General features: G+C 33.6%; 1 protein-coding gene across 1 annotated transcript; it reads left to right on the top strand.

The window, feature by feature from the left end:
- Positions 1-19,597: 19,597 nt before the first annotated feature.
- LOC121241092 (enoyl-[acyl-carrier-protein] reductase [NADH], chloroplastic-like) lies at positions 19,598-24,912 on the top strand. Its single transcript, XM_041138701.1, has 13 exons — positions 19,598-19,749; positions 20,679-20,989; positions 21,535-21,644; positions 21,742-21,797; positions 21,870-21,954; positions 22,164-22,211; positions 22,565-22,639; positions 22,715-22,826; positions 22,961-23,012; positions 23,105-23,156; positions 23,259-23,316; positions 24,160-24,258; positions 24,339-24,912. The coding sequence occupies exons 2-13, from the start codon at positions 20,716-20,718 to the stop codon at positions 24,491-24,493; spliced, it is 1,176 nt and encodes a 391-aa protein (XP_040994635.1). The 5' UTR covers positions 19,598-19,749; positions 20,679-20,715; the 3' UTR covers positions 24,494-24,912.
- The last annotated feature ends 126 nt before the right edge of the window (positions 24,913-25,038 follow it).

Here is a 25,038-nt window from a genome sequence, read left to right as displayed (position 1 = left end):
AATTAATACCCTCTCCATCTTCTTGGTATGCCTCAACAATCGGAGTGTCATCTTCATCTCTACTATTCTCGTAATCTGCACCCGTTCCTGCTTCATATATATTTCGAGGAACAAATTTTTGTACGACTCGCCAAGTTATCTCCCCACTATCTTCATCAGCACTTTTCATTGGATCAATCAAGTAATAGACTTGGGTAGCTTGACAAGCCAATACAAACGGATCATCTTCGTACCATTTAGATGCAGTATTGACACTCGTAAAGTGATTATCCCTATGTATCGAAACCCGACCACCACCTAGATCTCACCAATCACATTTAAAGACATATGTTACAGACCCACCCAGATATTTCAATCCGATAATATCACGTATGACACCATAATAGTCAATATCATCTGTTCCATGACTCCCCTCGACTAACACACCACAATTTTGAGTCTTTCTATTACGTTCACGGTCCAAAGTATGGAATCTATAACCTCGAACCGTGCATGCAGTATATCGAAGTGCTCTATTTGAGGGACCACGGGCCAATGCATACAATTCAGAAGAAATTGATCCGGGATCACGAGCACGTTGTTCCAAAATCTATAAATTGAAATAGTATATATTTATTATTTCATTATCCAGAGTTAAAAATTTCACAATATAACATATATATAATTTTAGTTCATACACGTTCTTCAAACCATCCGGGAAATTCTTCCTCGTGTCTTGCCTCTATATTTTCTACGCCTTCCGTCCTAAGTTTGTCCATGTGGTCACTGTTATAACATGTTGCAAAAGAAGTATATTTTGAGCACAACAATTCTAATTAATTTAAAGAAAACTATAATTATTCAAAGAAATGAAATGACATACCTAAGATAATCATCAATCTCTCGGCAGTTATTTAGCACATACCACCGAACTTTACCCAACTCTCCATCAATTAAATCGTAACCTGTTTGTGCACCCAAGGGTCGTACATTCTGGGAAAACACTGATAGCTCACGAGGAGGCGGAGTAGCAAGATCAGCATTTCGCTCTTGACGATTAAATCGTGTCTCAACACCACGAAGATATAGAGAGCAAAATGTTAACCATTCATCGTGTATATAGGCCTCTGCTATTGAACCCTCAGCTTTGGCTTTATTCCCAACAGTGCGCTTCAATCGACCCAAATATCTTTCAACTGGATACATCCAACGGAACTGCACCGGTCCACCCAGAAGTACCTCTCGCGGTAAATGTATTGCTAAATGGACCATGACATCAAAAAATGATGGTGGAAAGATCTGCTCGAATTTACATAGTATAGTAGCAATGTCTTCTTCCAATTTCGACAACACATCTCGATTTACTACCCGAGCGCACAAATCCTTGAAAAACATACATAGTTCAGATATGGCCACACGTACATTAGATGTAAGCTTCCCACGAATTCCCACAGGTAATAACTTCTGCAAAAATACGTGACAATCATGACTTTTCAATCCATTGATTTTCCAATCATCAGGACTCACGCATCTACCAATATTTGAAGCATAACCATCTGGCAACTTCACACCTTGCAACCATTTGCAGAAATCCATCCTCTCCTCCCTCGTCATCGTAAAACATGCATGCGGCATGACCACCCTGTTGCCTTCCACCCGCAAATGCAGATTATGTTTAATTCTCATTCTCTCAAGATCTTTCCTCGTCTTGATCGTGTCTTTCGTCTTTTTGTTAATACTCATCAATGTATCCAGTATATTATCACAAATATTCTTCTCTATGTACATTACATCCAAACTATGTCGCAACTTGCATGACGACCAATACGGCAAGTCAAAAAAAATACTACGCTTTGTCCAATTCAATTCTTGTACGGCTCGTTTTCTCTTGTTCTTTCCCCGACTTTTGCCAAAATTGTTCGCTCTAACATGTTGCAATTGTTCCACTATCTCTTCTCCAGACAACTCTTTTGGTGCAATCCTATCCTCTACTCTTTCATCAAACTTGGCACATTCTCTTCTCCATGCATGATTTGCTGGTAAATAACGTCGATGACCCATGAAACACAACTTCTGAGAAAATTTTAGCCACTCACTAGCAGTTTCTTTATTACACGTCGGACACGCTAACTTCCCTTTCGTACTCCAGCCGGAAAGATTCCCATACGCCGGAAAATCATTTATGGTCCACATTACCGCAGCATGCATCTGAAAAGATGTTGACTTAGATGCATCATAAGTTCTAACCCCTGTTTCCCATAACTCTTTCAGCTCTTCAATCAACGGCTGCATGAATACATCAATATCATTCCCAGGTGATCTAGGGCCAGGGATGAGTAAAGTTAACAAAAAGTTTGGCGCCTTCATGCACCTCCATGGTGGAAGATTGTACGGAATCAATACCACGGGCCAAGTGCTATAACTTGTACTCATATTCCCAAAAGGGTTGAATCCATCGGTTGTGAGTCCCAGGCGCACGTTCCGAGCTTCTAACCTGAACTCTGGATACTGATTATCGAAAGACTGCCACGCAAGTGAATCAGCTGGATGCCTCATATACCCGTCATTCTTAACTCTTTTCTCCTCGTGCCACCTCATATCATGAGCTGTTTTTTTACACATATATAGTCTTTGCAACCTAGGTTTCAAGAGAAAATACCGCAACACCTTAACCGGGACGTTTTTCTTACCTTTCCACCTCGACTCTCCACATACAGGACATGCTTGTTTCTCCTCGTTCTTCTTCCAGAACAATACACAATCATTCTTGCATGCATGTATGGACTTGTACTCAAATCCTAATCCCTTTCTCAACTGCTCCGCTTCATAAAAGTTCTTAGGCAATGCAGACCCTTCGGGAAGAACCTCGTTAAATAAGTCCAATACCATGTTTATTGCTTTCGTCGACATCCCACACAATGATTTAATGTGAAGCAACCGCACAATAAACGACATTTTGGAATGTTTTGTACAACCTGGGTAAAGCTCGCGCTTTGCATCTTCCCACAGTGAAGGGAAATTATCACAATCAGTCCCTGATCCACCAGTTGAGGCATTGTCGTTAACCTCATCCATAAACATCCCAGCTCCAATGTCACCCAACATCTCCTCCATCTCATCGTGCTCATAATCATCATCCATATGCCGCAAATAATTGTGATGATCGACCAATACATCTGCTGACCCTTCATACGGCTCACCATGCAGTACCCATCGCGTATACCCCAGATCCATACCGTTCACAAATATATGACGCTCTACTTCATCCAATCCTATCGCACACAAATTTTTACACCCTCGACATGGACACTTAATGTAACCACGACTATCAGCAGAAGCCCGTGCAAAATCAATGAAAGTTCTTACTCCACATGCATAGGGTACGTAATCCTTTCCAAGTCTATCGTCCAGACGCATCCAATTTTTGTCCATTTCTAAAAACATCTATATATTAATAACACGTACATTGAAAATTCACATGCATGTCATGCTCCAATTGTCATTACTTTTTTGATAAGGTAGTTGGTCCTATCCCATTCGAGATTATATTCTCCATATTGCACAAATCTCGTCACTCTACTAATTTCTACGTTAGTAGAAATTTCGGCAGCACCTCCCCATAATTCTCCAAGTATACATGTTCAAATATCGGGATTGTGACCCTACGAACAGTATACCCGAAGAACAATAGAAGAAGACACCGAAACTTCATATTAAACGTGAAAAGTAGCGAGTAACAAAAATGTGCAATACAGATAATATAATCTCAAACTGTCCACACTGGACAATTCAGGAATCAGTGGACACATAAATATACACTGATTCCCAAACGGGTCTAAGGGTATTTATGCAATGTCACACACATCTAGCAGTATAATCATATAACAATATCTCCATATTGTTAAACTAAAGAGGGATGGAAGATTATGTGACCCTACGTTTCGTGTCTTGTACACAACGAGGGAGAATGATCTTAAAGAAATGTTTAAAAATTGGTCTAATTACTTAACCGTCACAAACTGTCCGACCTCGACTCTCCTCTCAAGGCCGAAGAGACTATGACAGTCAAGCAATTAGACCAAAATTTACTTATTAAATTGTTATATATAATTTTAAAGATTATTATATAATTTTAATTATTATCATTCCACAATTATAATCTTAATTGTTATACTTAATTGAGTGAGTTATTTACTTATATAGACAATAAGTATATAATTTTTATATAAGAATATATTTTATCCTTATTTCCTTTCTCTTTAGTTTATAATAAATAAGTATATTTACATATTCAAACTCTACTTATTTAGTAGTTTCAAGACTTTTTTATTGAAGAGTATTTTAAAGGTTATATTATAATTATAATTATTATCATTCTTAAAATATAATTTAAATTGTTATACTTAAATTGTAAAAGAAGTATAATATTATTTTAAATATTATAATTCTTAAAGAGTTAGTTTTATTTGTTATTACTTAATTTTAAATATTATTATAAATATTTAATTATCATTCTTAAATTTCAATGGTTATACAATAATTTTAATTATTATAATTCTTAAAGAGTTACTTTTATTTGTTATTACTTAATTTGAAATATTATTATCATAATTTTTCAAATCCATATCACAAAAACACATTGTATAAATATCATAAAATTCAAATAAAGACAAGAAATAAAAATTTTTTCTTACCAAACTCAACTCTCTCTAACTTAAATGTTCGGACGTACATTTCATCAAAGTCTCTCATTTGTAATAATGTAAATATATTCAAACGTCATTCACAAATAATAATTTAAATATTTAAAGTCCATATCACAATATATTCATAATAACTCACAATATATTCACAAAATAACATGCCACATGTATTAACATATTTTTAAAGTTGAGTAAGTAATAAACATGTATTAACAAAGCCTAATGAAAATATATTTCTAATAAGAAACACAATATTTCAAATTCATATCACAACATATTTACAAAAACTCACAAACTATTTACAAACTATACAAATAATAATCACAATATTTCAAGAGTAAGCATAAAATCACAACAATATATTGATAAAGTTTAGAAATATACCTAGCACTCACAATATCCTCTTACAAATCAAAATCTTCCAACTTCCCAAAACAAGCAATCCTTCAAATAAATACAACACTAACTTATTAGAAATATTCTATAACAAAAACACATTGTATAAATATCATAAAATTCAAATAAAGACAAGAAATAAAAATTTTTTCTTACCAAAACTCTCTAACTCTCTAACTCTCTAACTCTCTAACTCAACTCTCTCTCACACTAACTCTCTCTCTCTCTCTCTCTCTCTCTCTCTCTCTCTCTCTCTCTCTCTCTCTCTCTCTCTCTCTCTCTCTGTCTCTGTCTCTGTCTGTTGCACCCACGGGAGAAGAAGAAATGATCCGCTTCCTCCCGTGCGCGTACTGATTAATACCGTAAATTATTAGTTTAAACGTTCGAACGTTTAAGTTGTACGTCCGAACGTTATTTGCTAAAATTATTCCCGCTCATAACGTTCGGACGTTTACAGTACACGTTCGAACGTACCCTTCTTATTTATAACATAAAATCTAGCGGGAAAGTTCCCGCACTTTCCTCATATATGTTCGAATGTATCACAATTTTTCGTTCGAACGTTCGTAATTTTACAGATAAACGTTCGAACATTTAACTTAAACGTCCGAACGTACATTTTATCAAATTGTTACCATATTTGAGCGGGAAATTTCTCGCACTAATTTAACTAACGTTCGAACGTTAACATATTTGGTGTTCGAATGTATATAATTTTCTGGTGATTTCATCAAATAACGTTCGAACGTATAGTCTAAACGTCCGAACGTCTGAATCATCACACAGATACCTTAATCGAGTGGGAAATTTCCCGCTCTTATTTTAACGTTCGAACGTTAACTTGAAACATTCGAACGTACGATTCCTACTATACTAACTTATAATATAATATGTATACTATATTTTATATATCTATCTATAACTATATACTACATTGTATAGTATGATAGCATAATACTTTCAATGAGAACATAAATGTATATAATATATAAATTATACCATATATATAAATCAATAATATATATTAAATTGTTACTTATTAAATTCTTTATTATATACTAACTTATAATATAATATTTATACTATATTTTATATATCTATCTATAACTATATACTACATTGTATAGTATGATAGCATAATACTTTCAATGAGAACATAAATGTATATAATATATAAATTATACCATATATATAAATCAATAATATATATTAAATTGTTACTTATTAAATTCTTTATTATATACTAACTTATAATATAATATGTATACTATATTTTATATATCTATCTATAACTATATACTACATTGTATAGTATGATAGCATAATACTTTCAATGAGAACATAAATGTATATAATATATAAATTATACCATATATATAAATCAATAATATATATTAAATTGTTACTTATTAAATTCTTTATTATATACTAACTTATAATATAATATGTATACTATATTTTATATATCTATCTATAACTACATACTACATTGTATAGTATGATAGCATAATACTTTCAATGAGAACATAAATGTATATAATATATAAATTATACCATATATATAAATCAATAATATATATTAAATTGTTACTTATTAAATTCTTTATTATATACTAACTTATAATATAATATTTATACTATATTTTATATATCTATCTATAACTATATACTACATTGTATAGTATGATAGCATAATACTTTCAATGAGAACATAAATGTATATAATATATAAATTATACCATATATATAAATCAATAATATATATTAAATTGTTACTTATTAAATTCTTTATTATATACTAACTTATAATATAATATGTATACTATATTTTATATATCTATCTATAACTATATACTACATTGTATAGTATGATAGCATAATACTTTCAATGAGAACATAAATGTATATAATATATAAATTATACCATATATATAAATCAATAATATATATTAAATTGTTACTTATTAAATTCTTTATTATATACTAACTTATAATATAATATGTATACTATATTTTATATATCTATCTATAACTACATACTACATTGTATAGTATGATAGCATAATACTTTCAATGAGAACATAAATGTATATAATATATAAATTATACCATATATATAAATCAATAATATATATTAAATTGTTACTTATTAAATTCTTTATTATATACTAACTTATAATATAATATTTATACTATATTTTATATATCTATCTATAACTACATACTACATTGTATAGTATGATAGCATAATACTTTCAATGAGAACATAAATGTATATAATATATAAATTATACCATATATATAAATCAATAATATATATTAAATTGTTACTTATTAAATTCTTTATTATATACTAACTTATAATATAATATGTATACTATATTTTATATATCTATCTATAACTATATACTACATTGTATAGTATGATAGCATAATACTTTCAATGAGAACATAAATGTATATAATATATAAATTATACCATATATATAAATCAATAATATATATTAAATTGTTACTTATTAAATTCTTTATTATATACTAACTTATAATATAATATGTATACTATATTTTATATATCTATCTATAACTATATACTACATTGTATAGTATGATAGCATAATACTTTCAATGAGAACATAAATGTATATAATATATAAATTATACCATATATATAAATCAATAATATATATTAAATTGTTACTTATTAAATTCTTTATTATATACTAACTTATAATATAATATGTATACTATATTTTATATATCTATCTATAAGTATATACTACAGTGTATAGTATGATAGCATAATACTTTCAATGAGAACATAAATGTATATAATATATAAATTATACCATATATATAAATCAATAATATATATTAAATTGTTACTTATTAAATTCTTTATTATATACTAACTTATAATATAATATTTATACTATATTTTATATATCTATCTATAACTATATACTACATTGTATAGTATGATAGCATAATACTTTCAATGAGAACATAAATGTATATAATATATAAATTATACCATATATATAAATCAATAATATATATTAAATTGTTACTTATTAAATTCTTTATTATATACTAACTTATAATATAATATGTATACTATATTTTATATATCTATCTATAACTATATACTACATTGTATAGTATGATAGCATAATACTTTCAATGAGAACATAAATGTATATAATATATAAATTATACCATATATATAAATCAATAATATATATTAAATTGTTACTTATTAAATTCTTTATTATATACTAACTTATAATATAATATGTATACTATATTTTATATATCTATCTATAACTATATACTACATTGTATAGTATGATAGCATAATACTTTCAATGAGAACATAAATGTATATAATATATAAATTATACCATATATATAAATCAATAATATATATTAAATTGTTACTTATTAAATTCTTTATTATATACTAACTTATAATATAATATGTATACTATATTTTATATATCTATCTATAACTATATACTACTTATTAAATCATCAATAAACACCATAAGCTCATAAACTATTCACAAAATTCACAAACAATAATCACAATTATTTCAAGAGTAAGCATAAAATCACAACAATATGTATAAACATATTGCTAAACTTTAGAAATATAACAAGCACTCACAAAAAAACCAATAATCTAATTGTCAATAATATTATATAACATCCTAATATAAAACATAAACATTTATAATATAATATTAAATTGAAAAACGTTCGAACGTAATAATAAGTACGTTCGAACGTTCTGTGTATATAAGGCCAAAACCGAACGTCGAAACGACATTTCCAATACGTATCATCGTCGTTTCCTAGCACGCCGCCACGCCTCCTTCACCGCCGCCGTCAACTCCGCCACAATCGTCACTGAAGGTAGGCATTCATCTTTTATTCAAGTAACATGTATTTTATTGAGATTTGGATTGAGTTTTGTTTAAAACCGGATAAGTGGTTGCCGGATTTTCAACTTCATTTTCCGGCCACCACGGCTAGTCATTGGCCGAATAGTCACCGTAGAAATGTTTCTTGAAGTGTATACTTCATTTGCACGGTGACATTTCGGTATTTAGAACCGTGTAGAGAAATTTTTGAGATTTCAATAATGGCTGAGTCGACTCAGCCATTCTGCGTCGAAACGTTCGAACGTTTCACCAAGACGTTCGAACGTACGACGTTTAAATTACAGAGCCGTTACGGCTTCCACGTTCGAACGTTTAATTATAACATCCGAACGTAATGATTTTCTACATTATTCATGCTTCGACGTTCGGACGTTCATATTTATGTTCACATGTAAAACAAATACGTTCGAACGTATTTGTTTTAACGTCCGAACGTACGTCAGCCAATATTTATTTACTGCTTATGTTCGAACGTACATTGTTACATTCGAACGTATTTGTTTTACGTTCGAATGTAAATATATTGACATTATTTTACGTGCGAACGTATAAATAAACATCCGAACGTTTTATCTTTAACGTTCGAACGTTAAAGATAAAACGTTCGAACGTTACGACAGAGCATCTTAAAATTAATACAAAAAAATGTATTATTGTAAATAATTTTTTTTTCCTTTTCTATTTTCAGGATATGGCTCTTCTACTGCATACTAGGAAACGAGGGAGGGAAGGAGCCACGTCGGACACTGCCCGTATCGGAGCTCGTACTGTTATGGAAGAGCGAGAGGTCTTAATTAATGAGTTCGACGAACTCTATTGGCAGCAGACGAACCTGAGAGATGTTTTCCTCAGTAGAGGCTGGGGAAATATCTGCACATTGAGGGGAAGGTATACCCCTCAATGGTTCAAGAATTCTATATGGGGATGTGTGACATGCCTCAGGATGCATCCTCTCACACCGTGACTGTACGCGGTGTTTCCATTGAGGTATCAGCAGATGTCATCGGCGAGCACCTTGGGATTCGTCGAGGAGTGGAGACATTTGCACACTCGACACCCCGTGAGGATGTAGGCACTTCTACATCATCTACTGGTCGGGGATGTGAGCCAGCATCAGCCAGAGATGCAGGCCAGTCAGAGGCTGAGGATACTGGCGTCGAGGCTCGGGATGATGACTGAGACGAGGATTTCTACATCCTCACCGGGAGGGATCGCATGCAGATCGAGCGGAAGAACGCCTTCAACCAGAACCATCTGCTGCATTTCTTCCGCATGTTGCACCTTATTGTTGCAACAAATGTCGATCCTGTGGCTCATAAAACCACATTTAGTCGGCTTCGGGCACAATTTTTGATACGAGTGGCACGTGGAGATCCTATAGATTTGCCATTGCACATCTTTCAGAGGATCCGTTACGAGGCGAGCATCGTCTCCACGGATAATCTCCCATATGGTGTCCTCATCAGCCGACTATTACTTGCACGGGGAGTGCCGACCCAGCCAGAGGAGCGGGTCAAAGATCAGATGAGCCCCCTCGACATGACCACGCATCGACGTAGCATTGGACAGGCGAGGGGACGTCAGCCACCCCCTGTAGAGGATCTAGTTCCTTAGACGCAGCCTGAGCCAGGTCATGTCGGGAGTAGTAGTCAGCATACGCCGAGTACGTCTGCAGGAGATGTGCGGCCTGCTTGGGTTGATGCGGTCATCTCACAGCTGACTGCGCATATCGATCATAAGATCGATCGATCGCTCGAGGCTATATCGGCGTCTGTTGCCGAACTCACCCATCGTGTAACTATCCTTAACGACAAGGTTGATACCTTGACTGAGGAGGTACGGAGTTCGACTTTTGCGGATAACATTATCATTTGACTGTTAATATCAAATTTTGTATTTTATTTTTAATATTTGTAACGAAAAATATTATTGAATATTTCTATCGTTTTTTAATTTCAATTTTTAATCTTCTTTGATGTTATATTTTTCAACTTTAATACTAAATCACTGCATTTCAAATATATATAAATCAATAATATATATTTATATATTACAAAGTGTGTATATATAAATATATACAATTCAATTTTTTAGACTTGTTCACAAATTATGCACAATAAAAACCACATAATTTTTAAATTAAAGTCATTTAATTTAAATTTACAATGAACATTCGAATGTTATTACTTAACGTTCGAACATTGGTGCAAACATTTTACGTTCGAACGTAAAATTAATAACATTTGAACGGTTGCGCCAAAACATTTTACGTTCAAACGTAAACAGACATAATGTTCGAACGTATATGTAACGTTCGAACGCATATTTCCCATACGTTGGAACGTAAAAAAATCTCATTCTATCTTTAGTGACGGTTTGCAGAAACTGTCACAGAAAATACCTTTTAGTGACGGTCTAGGGACTATCACAATTTCCTAACCGTCACTAAAAAACAATTGTGTTGTAGATATATAGGCGTGGATCTGAAGAATATTAACAATATTGTTACGTTCGCATATACATGCGCTGAGACTCTGATCTAAGCCAAATGATGACGATGGATCGATGTAGCATGCATTAATGGACAATGGTAACAATACAAGAAAAATGGGTTTTGTAGCCATTTAATTACAGTGAAAAGACTATTTGTGATTAAAACAGATTTATTTTAATTATAAATAATAATTTCTCTGAAATTAACGGATTACAAATAAACAGTTTTCTTATAATTTAACATGTGACTTACCCATATTATTTGTTCATGATATTCGATATTAATCAATGGTAGCTGGGGTCCTTGATATTTCGTGTCTGACATGGAGTTGTCAATTCCGATAATAATTATGTTGGACCTACTGAAAATTAATTTCACTTACGAAAACGACGAGACTTTATGATATTATGTGCATTTAAAAGTGAGTAACATTACAACCGGCCTATATATTATATCTTGGTCACCCAAAAAGTCTAGTTGCAAGATAAAATCATCGATGGCTACAAACTGATATGAGTTATATTACGTATAATCATTTTATATATTTTTTATACATTTTACTGATATGATTAATCAAAATAGATATTTTATATTAAAAAAAATGACACAACTAAACACATTAATAAAATGTACAAAAAAATATATAAAAATAATTGTACATAAAATTTTTGAACTGATATATGTTGTCTGCGTGGGACAAGAACAATAGGAACCATCGAAAATACGAGTTTTCAGGACCTCAAAAATATGAAACGTTGACTTGCAAATAGTTTCTCTCATGCAACATGAATAAATTAATATCCCATTTGAAGTGACACATGTACCAAAACGAAGGTGGGTTACACTATTAAAATTGCACATTTTTTTTTTAACTATTTCTAAGGAGCCCCATGCGCCACTGCTTTCCCCAGCAAAACAGGTTTTTTCTGATCTGGAGGACACCCACGTATCTACTTATTCGATTCGTTTGCCATCAAGTACTCTACCTACATTTTCTTCTCGATCCAATGCTATTGCCTATTTGGTATTGTTGTTGATAAGTTTTCTTCTTTTTTTGGCTTTTGGATACAAGCTATCTATTTCATTTTCTTACCTTTTTTCTGATCATATTCAACTCTACCCACTTTATATAATATATTTAGATAGGTGTGCCTGCTATGTTGGAGTACTTATCATGTGCTTGAGCATAGGAGGAAGGAAAAAAGGAAGGGTTTTGATCTAATTAGTTCATATTGGCTTGGATGAAAAATGGAAGCATGTTAATGCTAAATCATAAATAAGGTCATCTCACATATATAATATCTATCTGAATTCTAAAGTCAAGATCAGTAGAAGAGAAAACGACCTAGAATATAAAATCTGCAATATTTTGAAAAGGAAAATTTCTATTATCAAGCCAATATGTAAAGCACACTTAGTGAAATTGTGTGCTTATATGATATAATTTGATTTAGAAAATAAATTTTAAAATTTAAGACTTACAAATCAAATCTTACCATTTAAGTGATATAGATGGTGTACTCTACATGCTAGCTTGAGAATATAACAACTCTTTGAAAATAGTATTTTTACTTACAATTCAAGGTAGATAATAGACCCTAACAGTGCATTAGAAATGGCTATTTGCTTCTGCTACATTTGCGGCGTAAAGTTGTTGCTGCAAAAGGGCTTTATTCCGACGATTTTTAAAAACCGACAGATCTTTTGAAGCCAAACAATAAACATAGGTTTTTGCAACTATTTTTTAGTTGCCGGAAAAAAATTGGTTGCAGAAACCGCTTTTTCTTATAGTGGGCCTTCACAACATTGACATGGCATGATTTAATTTGTAAAAGATATGAATTTTAAACTTCTCTTACAAATCAAATTCTATCATATTAACAGTATATAAAAGGTGTGTTTTACAAATCGACTTGCAAATATAATTTTTACTTCAATGCTATTCATGAGACTCATATAAATAATAAAGTTTTGCCAGAACACTTCACATATTTCGAGCTCTAAAAAATTCTTTGAGTCCAGTTACGTACAAGGCCTGCTCGACCATGCATGCAAGGTGCTGGTTCTAACCTCCGAAAAAGTGCCAAGGATGGTCTCTTGGGCTTACTACCATATGTAGTGGGCTATTTTCTTTGAAAGTAACAAACTTGGTTTCTTAATTCTTATATTCATGTTAAATGGTTATAACTTTTAAGATATCCATATTTTATTTTTATTTTTTTTTTTACTTTAAGAAATAGAAAAATATTGAGGTGATACATATGTCGACTGTTAATATTACTGATGTAGTAAAATGATAGGAAAAATATTCATGAAAAACGAGAGGTGGGGTTTCGAAAAGTAAAATGATAAATACACAATTATTTTCACAGCCCTTTGCATAATTATGTTTTAAATAAAATATATTTTGTATAATAACTTCTAAACATATTATCATTTTATAAAAAATATCCTCATTTTAAAATATGATTGAATAAAAGATTGTAAAAAAAGTTATCTATCCATCGAAATATGGCTGGAATAAACTTTGTTTGGATTTAAAAAGTGGTCGTCCTATCAGTTTGGCCGTAATAACCATTATTATCGTCGTGAGACATATATTTTATGTTACCATAGACACATTACAAGAGGCTTTCATCGAGTCGCCTTAACAGCTGCTTGTAAAAGCATTGTAGAATACTAGAAAACTACTTCGAAGAGTTCCACTAGCCCAAGGTTATGTGGCCATGCCACGTGTCCACCACCTAGATCAATTATTTTTAAAAAGAAAAATACTATTCCCACATAGGTAGAAAGTTTACCGAATTGCATTTTATTTTATTTTTATTTAATGATTAAATAAGTGTTTTTAAATGAATTTGTGATTTTTTTATTTTTAAAAAATATTTAAATACTTTAAAAAATGTTTGAATTTTTTTTTAAAAAAAAAAAAGCTTGATGGGTGAGCATTCTCGATGAGAATCCTTTGTGTACATAGCATTGTCCTTTTAAAATACAAAACAAAATGCATCTGATTGTTTGAAAGGCAAGACCCTAAATTCATTTCTACAAAGAAGGAATGCTCTTCCTCCCTGATTGAGTTCCATTGATTTCAGTGGAGCTACCCTTCCAATTTTCAAGCCACCGTCCATCGTTGTTATCTTTATGCCAGCTGAGATAGTCAACTACAAGTAGATTTCTTTTATGATGTTAGGATTAGCTGGATATTTAGAGATGACTTTGAAAGAGATTAGCGGAAATAAATAACAAAATCGATAATCACACAAACAGAATACCAAGATTTAAGTGGTTCGGCTTAAATAAGCCTACATCCACTAGCGAAATCGCTATCAAGGAATTTACAATCACAAATATGGAGTACAAGAGAGAAATCACAAATCACTCCTCAATCTCAAGAGTTCTAATACACCCAATGAGCTCTCAAGTCTCACAAAAGGAGTTCTCTCTCTTTTCTCTCTATTTTGACCGCAACACTCACATCTTCCTTTACAAAAAAAGCATATCTTTTATATATAAAACAACATGACAACTAGGTTTTCTAAATATTCGCTCGAGCAAACTATCGAGCAGATGTCGAGCGAACAATCTATCTGAAGTTCGCTTGAGCCAAAGTTTGAGCTAGAGTCGAGCCACAGTCAAGCTAAGTCTCTGGAATGGCGTTTTCAACAGGAAATCAAGCCACCATTCCAACAAATCTCTACCTTGGCTTGAATTATGTTAAGCCTCTACAAAATGAATTCCACTAAATCGAATTTCACCACTCGACAATAAAGACATCAAAGATGCCCACCAAAGATCGAAAACCAAACTCCTCCACAAATCCCAAACGGGATGCACAATGCCTATCTCTTGAAAACTCATTTCCACCCAAAAGTCTTCATCTCCATTGGTTGACCAAATCACAAGCTTGGTCCTAATGAAGAGATTCAATATTCTCTGCCAAAATAAATACACCACAAAGTCTACATGAGCATATCCCGAAGATGGCCAAACTGCCTTTTCTATCTACCAGACGAAACTGTAGACTTGCTCTCACTATGCGCCAATACCAAATTCAAAATCATGCTTCTTTCTAATAGCATGATGTGAAGCTCTTCCAACAACTCCACCTTCTTGTCATAACACCGCTCTCCTCTTTTGTGGAAACAAAGACTCAAAAGCTGTGGAAGGAGAAAAGTTTACCCAGCAGTAAGTTGTGTTAACCTGTTTAATCCAAAAAATATTTAGACAAATTGACATTCAAAAAGCATTCATCCGCCCAACTACTTCATTTTGATGTGAAGTGATCCAACTGTATGGTATCCTGACAATATCACATGGTTTTACATCTTAATCTTGATTGCACCAATCCCAACAATATCATAAGCCATATAATTACCAATCAAAACAGAATCGTTGTTGATTGATTCGTATGTAGTGAACCAATCTCTTTTGGGATATATATGGAACGTATAAGCCAAGTCCATGACCCACTTATCATTAAAACGACTACTAGAGCCATTGACTGCTAGGATAACATCAAAGTTGTTAGACTGTTCTTCAACGCTAACAATATTGGAGGAACTTGTACCTTCCTTCTTATTCTTCAATTTGGGACACTTGTTTTGTAATAACCAAACATATGACAGTAGTGATATTTAACATTTTTCTTGTTAAATTTTGAGCTTCCACTAGAATTATCCCTACTCTTCTCCAAACTTGATAAGAACCAAGGTGGGTCTAGTCTTAAAAATCATTTGTAAGTTCCAGATACTTGTTTCCTCGGATCTACTACTAGAAGAACATTTTACAAACAAGCTATCGGTTTGATTATCTGTGCCTTGTACACCCAATTTTGTTATAACCTCCTTAGAATTCAAAGCAGATTTTACATTTGCCAATGAGATAATATATCTACCATATAGCATCAAGTTCACAAAATTATCAAATGAAATCGACAGAGAACACAACACAATTAATGCTTGATCTTCATCATCAAGCTTAATATCACTATTCCTCATATCCATAATGATTTTATTAAATTCATCTAGATGATCGAAAATAGGAGTATCTTCCCTTAGCTTGAGAGTGTACAACCATTGCTTCAAATACAAATGGTTGGTCAGCGACTTCTTTATGTACAAACTCTCAAGTTTCTTCCAAAGACCGACGATAGTCTCTTCATCAGGAATCTCTCGCAATACTTCATCGGAGAGGGACAACAAAATAACAGTTTGTACTTTCTCTTCATCTTCCTTTGTCGGTAAAGGAGATTCATCCGACACCTTCTAATCAAAGATCTTTGCCAAGCCTTATTGTCGTAACAAAGCCTTCATCTTGATGTGTCATAAGCTAGAGTTATTCTGACCATTGAACTTCTCTACTTCCATCTCTCAAGACCTTCCATGGAGCTTGGTGCTTTGATACCAATTTGTTATGATTAGCTGGATATCTAGAGACGATTTTGAAATAAATTAGTGAAAGAAAATAACAAACTTGACAATCATACATACAGAACATCAAGATTTAAGTGGTCGGTCTTAAACAAGCATACGTTCATTGGAGGGGTCGGTCTCAATGAATTCACTATCTCAAATATAGAATACAAGAGAGAAACCATAAATCACTCCTCAATCCCGAAAGCCCCAATACACCCATGAATGAGCTCTCAAATCTTACAAAAGTAGTTCTCTATCTTTTCTCTCTGTTTTGGCCATGACTCTCATATCTCCCTTTACAAAAAATAAGTTTATATATAAAACGACATGAGAACTAGGTTTTCAATATATTCGCTCGAGTGAATTGCCAACTATCTAGGTTTTCAATATATTCGCTCGAGCGAATTGCCAACTGAACAATCTGTTTGAAATTCGCTTGAGCCAGGATTGAGCCACAGTCAAATCAAGTCTTTAGAATGACGTTTTCAGCAGGAAATCAAGCTACCATTTCAACATATATGATTAGCTTTCTTTTACTTAGATGTATCTTGAGAATAGAACCTACAACCTTGAAGACTTTTCATATGAAAATATTTACTCAATCGGAATCGATAAGAGGTAGCTTTAAGAGCATCCTCATTGGATTAGCTAAAAACTAAATCCATCACATGTTGAACTATTGGACCCCAAAATATCATCATAATGGATTAGTTAAATTCCAACTATAGTTACTTTCAAAATATTTTCTAAATTTAAATGTTACTGTAGATAGACCAAATATATATTTTATCATTTATTTATCTCTTTCTTCTTTCTCACAACTGCCTTCTTCGACTTCCCTCTCAAAAAACCGGAAAGTTCTTCCCCAAGCAGCGTCATTCTTCGACAAGAGACAACACCACCGCACCACCACTCGAAGTCTCGTCGGCAAGAGGACCACCGCACCCCTGCACCACCACACTCCAACTGTCCCCATTTCTCTTGTTGATCTGCTTCTCCTTAATCCTCTCCTTCAACAATTGTAGCACCTTTGGAATCAATTCCACTACAGTATGCTTTGAAGAGCTTGTGAAAGGACGAGTGTGCAGAGACTGACAGGTGCTGGGGAATCCATGAGAGGATTTCATGGGTCGAGGACAGGGAGGCTTTGTGTGGGAGGAGGGGTTCGATTAGGGCTTTGACAGAAATGTAGGAGCCCTCTTGTGGAGTGTATTGGATTTTAGAGAGAGACTCTGTTATTAGCTTCGATTAGGGGTGCTACCCGCATGGTGCTAGGCGGGGGCACCCCCTCCCCACTCCGCACCATGCGGGGGTGTGGTTTCAACCTCGCACCCTACCCCCCCCCCCCCCCCCCCGCCTCGATAGTGGGGGGTGGGGTTGAAACCGCACCCCGCTCAATCCAGTGATTTACTGGATCTATAATTTTGTTTTAGTCTAATTTTTTTTAGACCTAAATTATAATATAATATAATTATAAATTTTATTCAAAAAAATATAAACTCATTAGAGTTGTATTTTAGAATGCTTTGGCCTCCTAGGCCAACTTTTGTATAGGAGGCCAATGCAATCCATTAACTTGAATTCAAGTTTTTAACAAATTATATATATTTATATAAATATATATTTATATAAATATATATAATTTGTTAAAAACTTGAATTCAAGTTAATGGATTGCATTGGCCTCCTAGGCCAACTTTTGTATACGAGGCCAATGCAATCCATTAACTTGAATTCAAGTTTTTAACAAATTATATATATTTATATATAATATATATTTATATAAATATAAAAAATAATTTTATTTATTATTTTTAGGACGGTGCGGAGCGGGGTGTGGGGCGGGGCCCTGCTGAGGTCAACCCGCCCCCGCATGGGTGGTGTGGAGTAGCCTGCTCGCCCATGTGGGGTAGCGTGGGGTGGGCCCCTGCTGCCCACCCCTACCTCCGATAACCTTCAAAAAATTAAAATGAAATTAATAGAAGGAAGACATGGAGAGAGAGAGAGAGAGAGAGAGAGAGAGAGAGAGAGAGAGATTACTGAATGAGAAGGTGATGGAGGTCGGGTAGAAGAAAATTTGGTAAAAAAATATACAGTTGGATGGGAAATATAAAAACTTGATTTATAATTAAAACATTTTTATATAATTTTTAACCTATAATTTAATTAAAATATGATTATTAATTAATATATAATAGGTAAAATATGATAAAATAAGATAAATTAATAATTAAAAAAATTAAATGATGATTAATTATTAATTGCTAATTACTAGATAATGAATAAATGGATAATCTAATATGGAGATTTGATGTGAATAGTCAAATCAAATTTATCTTATATTATTTTTTTGCTATATAATAAAAAAAATAGATATTCTATTGTAGAGATTTATGTAAATGAAATAATCAAAAACTAAATTTATCTTACATTTATTAAAAGTATTTTTTAATTTTGACTAATCCACCAAATATTATTTTCTAGTAGGGTTTCTCACGCTGGGGCATGTTTACCCTTTTCCCCCTTCAGCTGTCTATTGCATTTTTTTTTTAATTTTTTTTATTGTTGTACATTATTTTTTTTTCTAATTTAAACGGTTGGCCGACACGTGGCATTGCCACATCGAGTGGGCAAAACCAGCGGTATAATTGAAGGGGCCGAATATTCAAAAAGGTTTCAATCTTTGTTGTCTTTCGATGTTTCCGATGCCCTCACTCTCGAGTCTTTAGCTCCCAACGAATCCCTACTTATTCAACGAACTCACATCGTTCTCTTCACCACGCTCTCCGCATTGGCGCTCTCTCTCGCACATAGGTAAAGCCTTTCCCTTTGTTTCTGCCCGTCTCTGTATGTGTCTTTGTTGTTCTTGCTGTTGGAATTGCTGGACTTAAAGTTACAAAAATGCCTACATTTACTTTCTGTCTTGGCCTGTTTCTGACTTAAGCTTAAACTTTTTTCCTGATTCATGGGTTTTTATCTCGGTTCAGTTTCTGGGTTCTAATGGATTGTCCCCTGCTCTGCCAAACTAAGGGTTACTTACTCTCCTTAGCAGTGTGACAAATCAGAATGATGGTGTTGAATAATTTGGAGGTCAAAAAACGAAATTTAGAATGGTGGCTATTTTTTTTCAGGCTGTGAAATGTATAAAGCAATAAAATTGCTTAAAATAATGAAGTTTAAATGATTTTTTTTCGTGCTTCTAGGTTATGTTACTAACAAGCAATTGATATGCAATGTAACTATGCTGTTACCATTCAAATCGAAGGGTTTTTGTTGTCTTCTTGTGCAAGCTTGGAATTTTCAGTTAGAGTATATTTCTAGATTCATTTCTTTGAATTGAACTATGGCAGAAGTTGGGCATGCACGGCCACGGGATGTTTTGACATATTTGAGGATTTTTTTTTTTTTTTTTTGGGTGGGGGTTGGGGGGCGGGAAGAATTTGAATTTTTAATCAAGAGTATGCTAACACGCAAGTATATCTAACATTTAGTTCATATATTGGAGGGGATGGGGTATGTCAGGCATGGTAAGATAATAGAATCTCCATATCACTTAGTGTGAAAATTGTGAGTTTTCTTGTACTGCAGGATTTTTCTTTCCATTCTTTTTTAGTAAGTCAGTCATGAACCCAAATACTAATGGGTCATGAACATGCAACTTCACCCATTTTAGGTTAGAGCTCATTGCTGAGATTTACTATACACTTTTCTACGTGTTAACACAATTACCCTTATTCTTATAGATCTCTATTCTTCACTGTGAGATTTCAATTATTGGAGATGGCAACAGCGGCTTCTGGCCTGCAAATTGCAGCAGTGAGACCCTCCTTTTCTTCTTCTCGTAGACTTTTCAAGGCAGGTGCTGCAATTCTTGGTGATAATTGCAAGGCAGCATCATGGAATAAGCTTACAAGTGCATGCCATATATCATCTGTAATACCTTTCCAACGGAGTTTTACATCATCCTCCATTAAATTTGATAAGTTTTTTACTAAAGCAATGTCTGAAGCTAGTGATAACAAGCCAGCCTCAGGTTTGCCAATTGATTTGAGAGGTCAGTTTTCCCTTTTTCTCACTTCCCCTTGTTGGTCCTGATCTTTGCTCGTATGTTAACCCCTTCTCTGAGTTCCAAAGGTCTTGCGATTATTCTGTTTCCACTTTCATCCTGTGTTTTCTGATACTGAGAGATTGTGATGGTAGTAAGTTGTCTAATTTCCTTGATCTATCAGTGTTCCTATGCTTCTTCACAATTGCTGGTGGAAACTATGGAATTCAAAGAAGCAACCTCTGTAACATCTTTGTTTCTTGATGTCCACTCTATTTGGTTGTATATGCATGTGGACTGCAGTCTAACAGCTGTATCCAATATATTACTCTAATGATGGCATTTGACCAAACCTCTTTTAGTTGCAACTTCTCCTTAAATTCTTAGCTTGTGGATTGATCTGTGATGATTACATACACAATGTTGATAAATGGCCAGGTCTTTGACACCCGCCTCATTGATGCTTACCACAGGTCAAAGAAACCCATGGACACACACACACTTACACACACATATATATTAAAAGAGACTATAACCTGGAGTAATCTGTGTAGGTAAGAGGGCATTTATCGCTGGTGTAGCTGATGACAATGGATATGGTTGGGCAATAGCAAAATCCCTTGCAGCTGCGGGTGCTGAAATTCTGGTGGGCACATGGGTGCCTGTAAGTAATCAGCCTGATCTTCAGCACTCTGTTTTTCCCCCCAAAGTTCCCTTGTATCTCTTTTTTGGATAATTACTGACTATAAGCTTTTCTCTAGGCTTTGAACATTTTTGAATCCAGCCTGCGACGTGGAAAGTTTGACGAGTCACGCGTGTAAGTATTTTATTGCACACACTGGTTAATACTTCTAGATGGCCTCTTCTAACAAGAAATTTCATGAGTCAGGTTGCCAGATGGCTCTTTGATGGAGATTACTAAAGTATATCCTTTAGATGCAGTCTTCGACAACCTTGAGGATGTACCTGAAGATGTAATGGAGGGGAATACACTTCATTTATTTTTATTTTTATGAATCAAGAGGGATATAATTTATGGGATATGCTTCATATATTTATTTATTTTTATGATTATTAAAAAAATATTTATTTTTACAGATGGAGACAAATATAATTTATACAAAAAAAATTTGGAAAAGCGTCAAATGTATTACTGATAAACATGCGATGTTACTTCTTGCAGGTAAAAACAAACAAACGTTATGCAGGATCTAGTAATTGGACTGTTGAGGTATAAACTCATTGTTCCACATCTGTTTGTTCTGTTTAAGTGTCAAGGAACCTTTAGAGCCTGTAATTGGAGATTGAGGAAAAGGTTTGAGGTCATTTATGGACGGTCTACTCGAATTTGAATGTGGTTTTTTAACTTCAAAATCCACTTTAGACGTGGAACTTTTCCTAGGGATTGCACTTGAACAAATGAGCATAGAATCTATGCTTATGACATATTAAAACTGGAATCCAAGAATACATTCAGGTTTGATATGTCTCTAAAACATTGGCCTTTGCACTTATATATACAGAATGCCAAAATTGGATAGATATAATTTCTATTCTTCTTCTTGCTTCTAAATTTTCTTGCAGGAAGTTGCTGAGTCTGTGAAGAAGGATTTTGGCAGCATCGACATACTTGTTCACTCACTTGCAAATGGGCCAGAGGTATGGTTGTTCTCATTGTGAAATAACTAGATGACATTTAACCAGGAGTTAAACGAGCAATGACCCCTTTAATAGGTCACTAAGCCTCTGTTGGAGACATCCAGGAAAGGATATCTTGCAGCTTTATCTGCATCAAGTTACTCCTATGTTTCTTTGCTGAAGCATTTCGTTCCAATAATGAATCCAGGCACACTTCTACACCCAAGCCATCCAATAATGCTGTCTTTCTTCTTGTTCTTGGCCATCTGCTTTTTCAATTGTACAAGATTTTTTGCATTGAGGCACATAGGCGGAATTCATATATGGTTGTTGCTGTTACAGGGGGTTCTTCTATTTCTCTTACATATATTGCTTCTGAGAGGATTATTCCTGGGTATGTATGTCATGCATTGATTGCTTTGCTGGCCTTCTTTACGGAGTTTTAACTTTCAATAGGGTGATGGAATTCTGATATGTTATGAACAGATATGGTGGAGGCATGAGTTCTGCAAAAGCTGCTCTGGAAAGTGACACACGAGTGAGTTTGCATTATTTTATTTTCATGCGTTCCACAACTTGGGACATTTTTAAGCTTGAGATATGTATTTGGCATGTATTTTAATGTGTGGATTCAATTCAGGTGCTTGCTTTTGAAGCGGGCAGAAAACATAAAATCAGAGTCAACACAATATCTGCTGGTACCTTAGCCCTATCTTTTCTTTCTTTCAAATTAAAATGGTGTTTACTATCTCAGTCATATGTCTAATTTATCAAAAAGAGTTACATGCATCTAGTCATTGCCCCCAAGCATTGGTTTTTGCTATTGAACCATCAATAGTGTTGCCAATGCTCAAGAACGTGTCTGGGATATGAAAATCATCTAAAAGATGTAGCTAATAGGCATGTTTAGCTCGTTTATTTGCAAATATTTGTAACTTAAGGGCATGTTTAGACACTTAAGTATCTCATAGTTTTGTGACTAGCAGTAAAGTGGTTTGAGTAAAAATGTTTTATTGGGTTTTGGGAAAGGATAAGAGAAAAAGTTGAATAAAAATATTATAAATTATAAATTGTTTGAGCATAATTTTTTAATATTATTTTTGTTTTGAAGTTTGTAAAAGTTGTAATGATTTTTGTGTTTGACCAATGATTAGGTAATAATTAGATGAAAAGGTTGAAAATTTGAAATTGAAAAGTGTTTTGTATTTTAGTGATATTTGAGAATGAAATTATGAGAAGTTTTGAGAATTCTCATAATGTCCAAACATGCCCTAAGTCTCCTTAATATATCTTTCCACATCGCGGATTATTGATAATTCTAGAGACCACCTACCCACACCCTTGATCTATAGCTATATAAATTTTTACCTGTCCACATTCTGGGTGGTAACCATTGTTTTACATCTTGGGACCTGGATCTGCTTGATCTCATTTGGTCTATAGTTTGATACTTGGGCTTGTAAAAGAATTTAAGTATTTCCTGGTATCACCATTAGCTTGATTCCTCGGGTTAATGAATTATCTTCTGGTTTTGACCTCAGGTCCACTAAGGAGCCGTGCGGCAAAAGCAATTGGATTTATTGATATGATGATTGACTATTCACTAGCTAATGCACCTCTGCAAAAGGAACTATCTGCAGGTGACTTTCCAAATGTTAATTATATCCTTACCTCTTGTTTTACTACATAATTACTTAGTTTGTAAGCTCTGATTAAACAGAGGAAGTGGGGAACACAGCTGCCTTCCTAGCATCACCTTTGGCATCTGCTATCACCGGCGCTGTCATTTATGTTGACAATGGCCTGAACGCAATGGGTGTGGGAGTGGACAGTCCAATATTTGAGGAACTTGACATTCCAAAAGATAAGCACTAGAGTTTGCTGCTCCTTTTTTCCTCACTCGGCTTCATCCGTATAGAATGGCTTGGCCAGCGGCCCCATTTTGTTTTGAGAATTTTTCTTTTCCTTCTTTGGGACGGCGATATTTTTTCTAGTAATAACTCTGAGTGAAATTGATTTGAAGCTTAAACGTGTTAAAGCTGCTAAGATCTAGATGTGCACTTAGTATTAGTTTAAGATTAGATTTTTAGGGTGAGGTCCTTGTTTTCATGTCCTGCACTTAGTATTCATCTGTGCCTACCAAGAACATAGGCAGGTATCGTGCTTGAGGTGATCAAACTACTCGTGCAGATAAATTCATGAGACATATAATGCTAGAGTTCTGTTATGTCTCAAAATTGAATTGTCAAAACATCAGGAGCCTATTGTTTTTATACGTTGTAATCATTCGCTCACACTACTGGTTTTGGCAATAGTGTTTTATTTATTTATTATTTACAGATCGGTGTGGCAGACCTTCACATGTTTACAATTACATGACAAGTTTTGGTTTGCAAGATATTTGACTTTTAAATTTTTAT

Source organism: Juglans microcarpa x Juglans regia, chromosome 7S (genome assembly GCF_004785595.1).
Source record: "Juglans microcarpa x Juglans regia isolate MS1-56 chromosome 7S, Jm3101_v1.0, whole genome shotgun sequence".
NCBI lineage: Eukaryota > Viridiplantae > Streptophyta > Magnoliopsida > Fagales > Juglandaceae > Juglans > Juglans microcarpa x Juglans regia.
Note: the sequence above shows the minus strand (reverse complement) of the source record. Positions and strands in the feature narration are given on the sequence as shown.

What these genes read in the sequence shown, in the direction of transcription:
- LOC121241092 (XM_041138701.1), top strand. Translation starts at nt 20,716, where the DNA reads ATGGCAACAGCGGCTTCTGGCCTGCAAATTGCAGCAGTGAGACCCTCC. An exon ending in CTAGTAATTGGACTGTTGAG is followed by an intron (nt 22,212 to 22,564) that starts GTATAAACTCAT and finishes ATTTTCTTGCAG; the next exon opens with GAAGTTGCTGAGTCTGTGAA. An exon ending in AGTCAACACAATATCTGCTG is followed by an intron (nt 23,317 to 24,159) that starts GTACCTTAGCCC and finishes TTTTGACCTCAG; the next exon opens with GTCCACTAAGGAGCCGTGCG.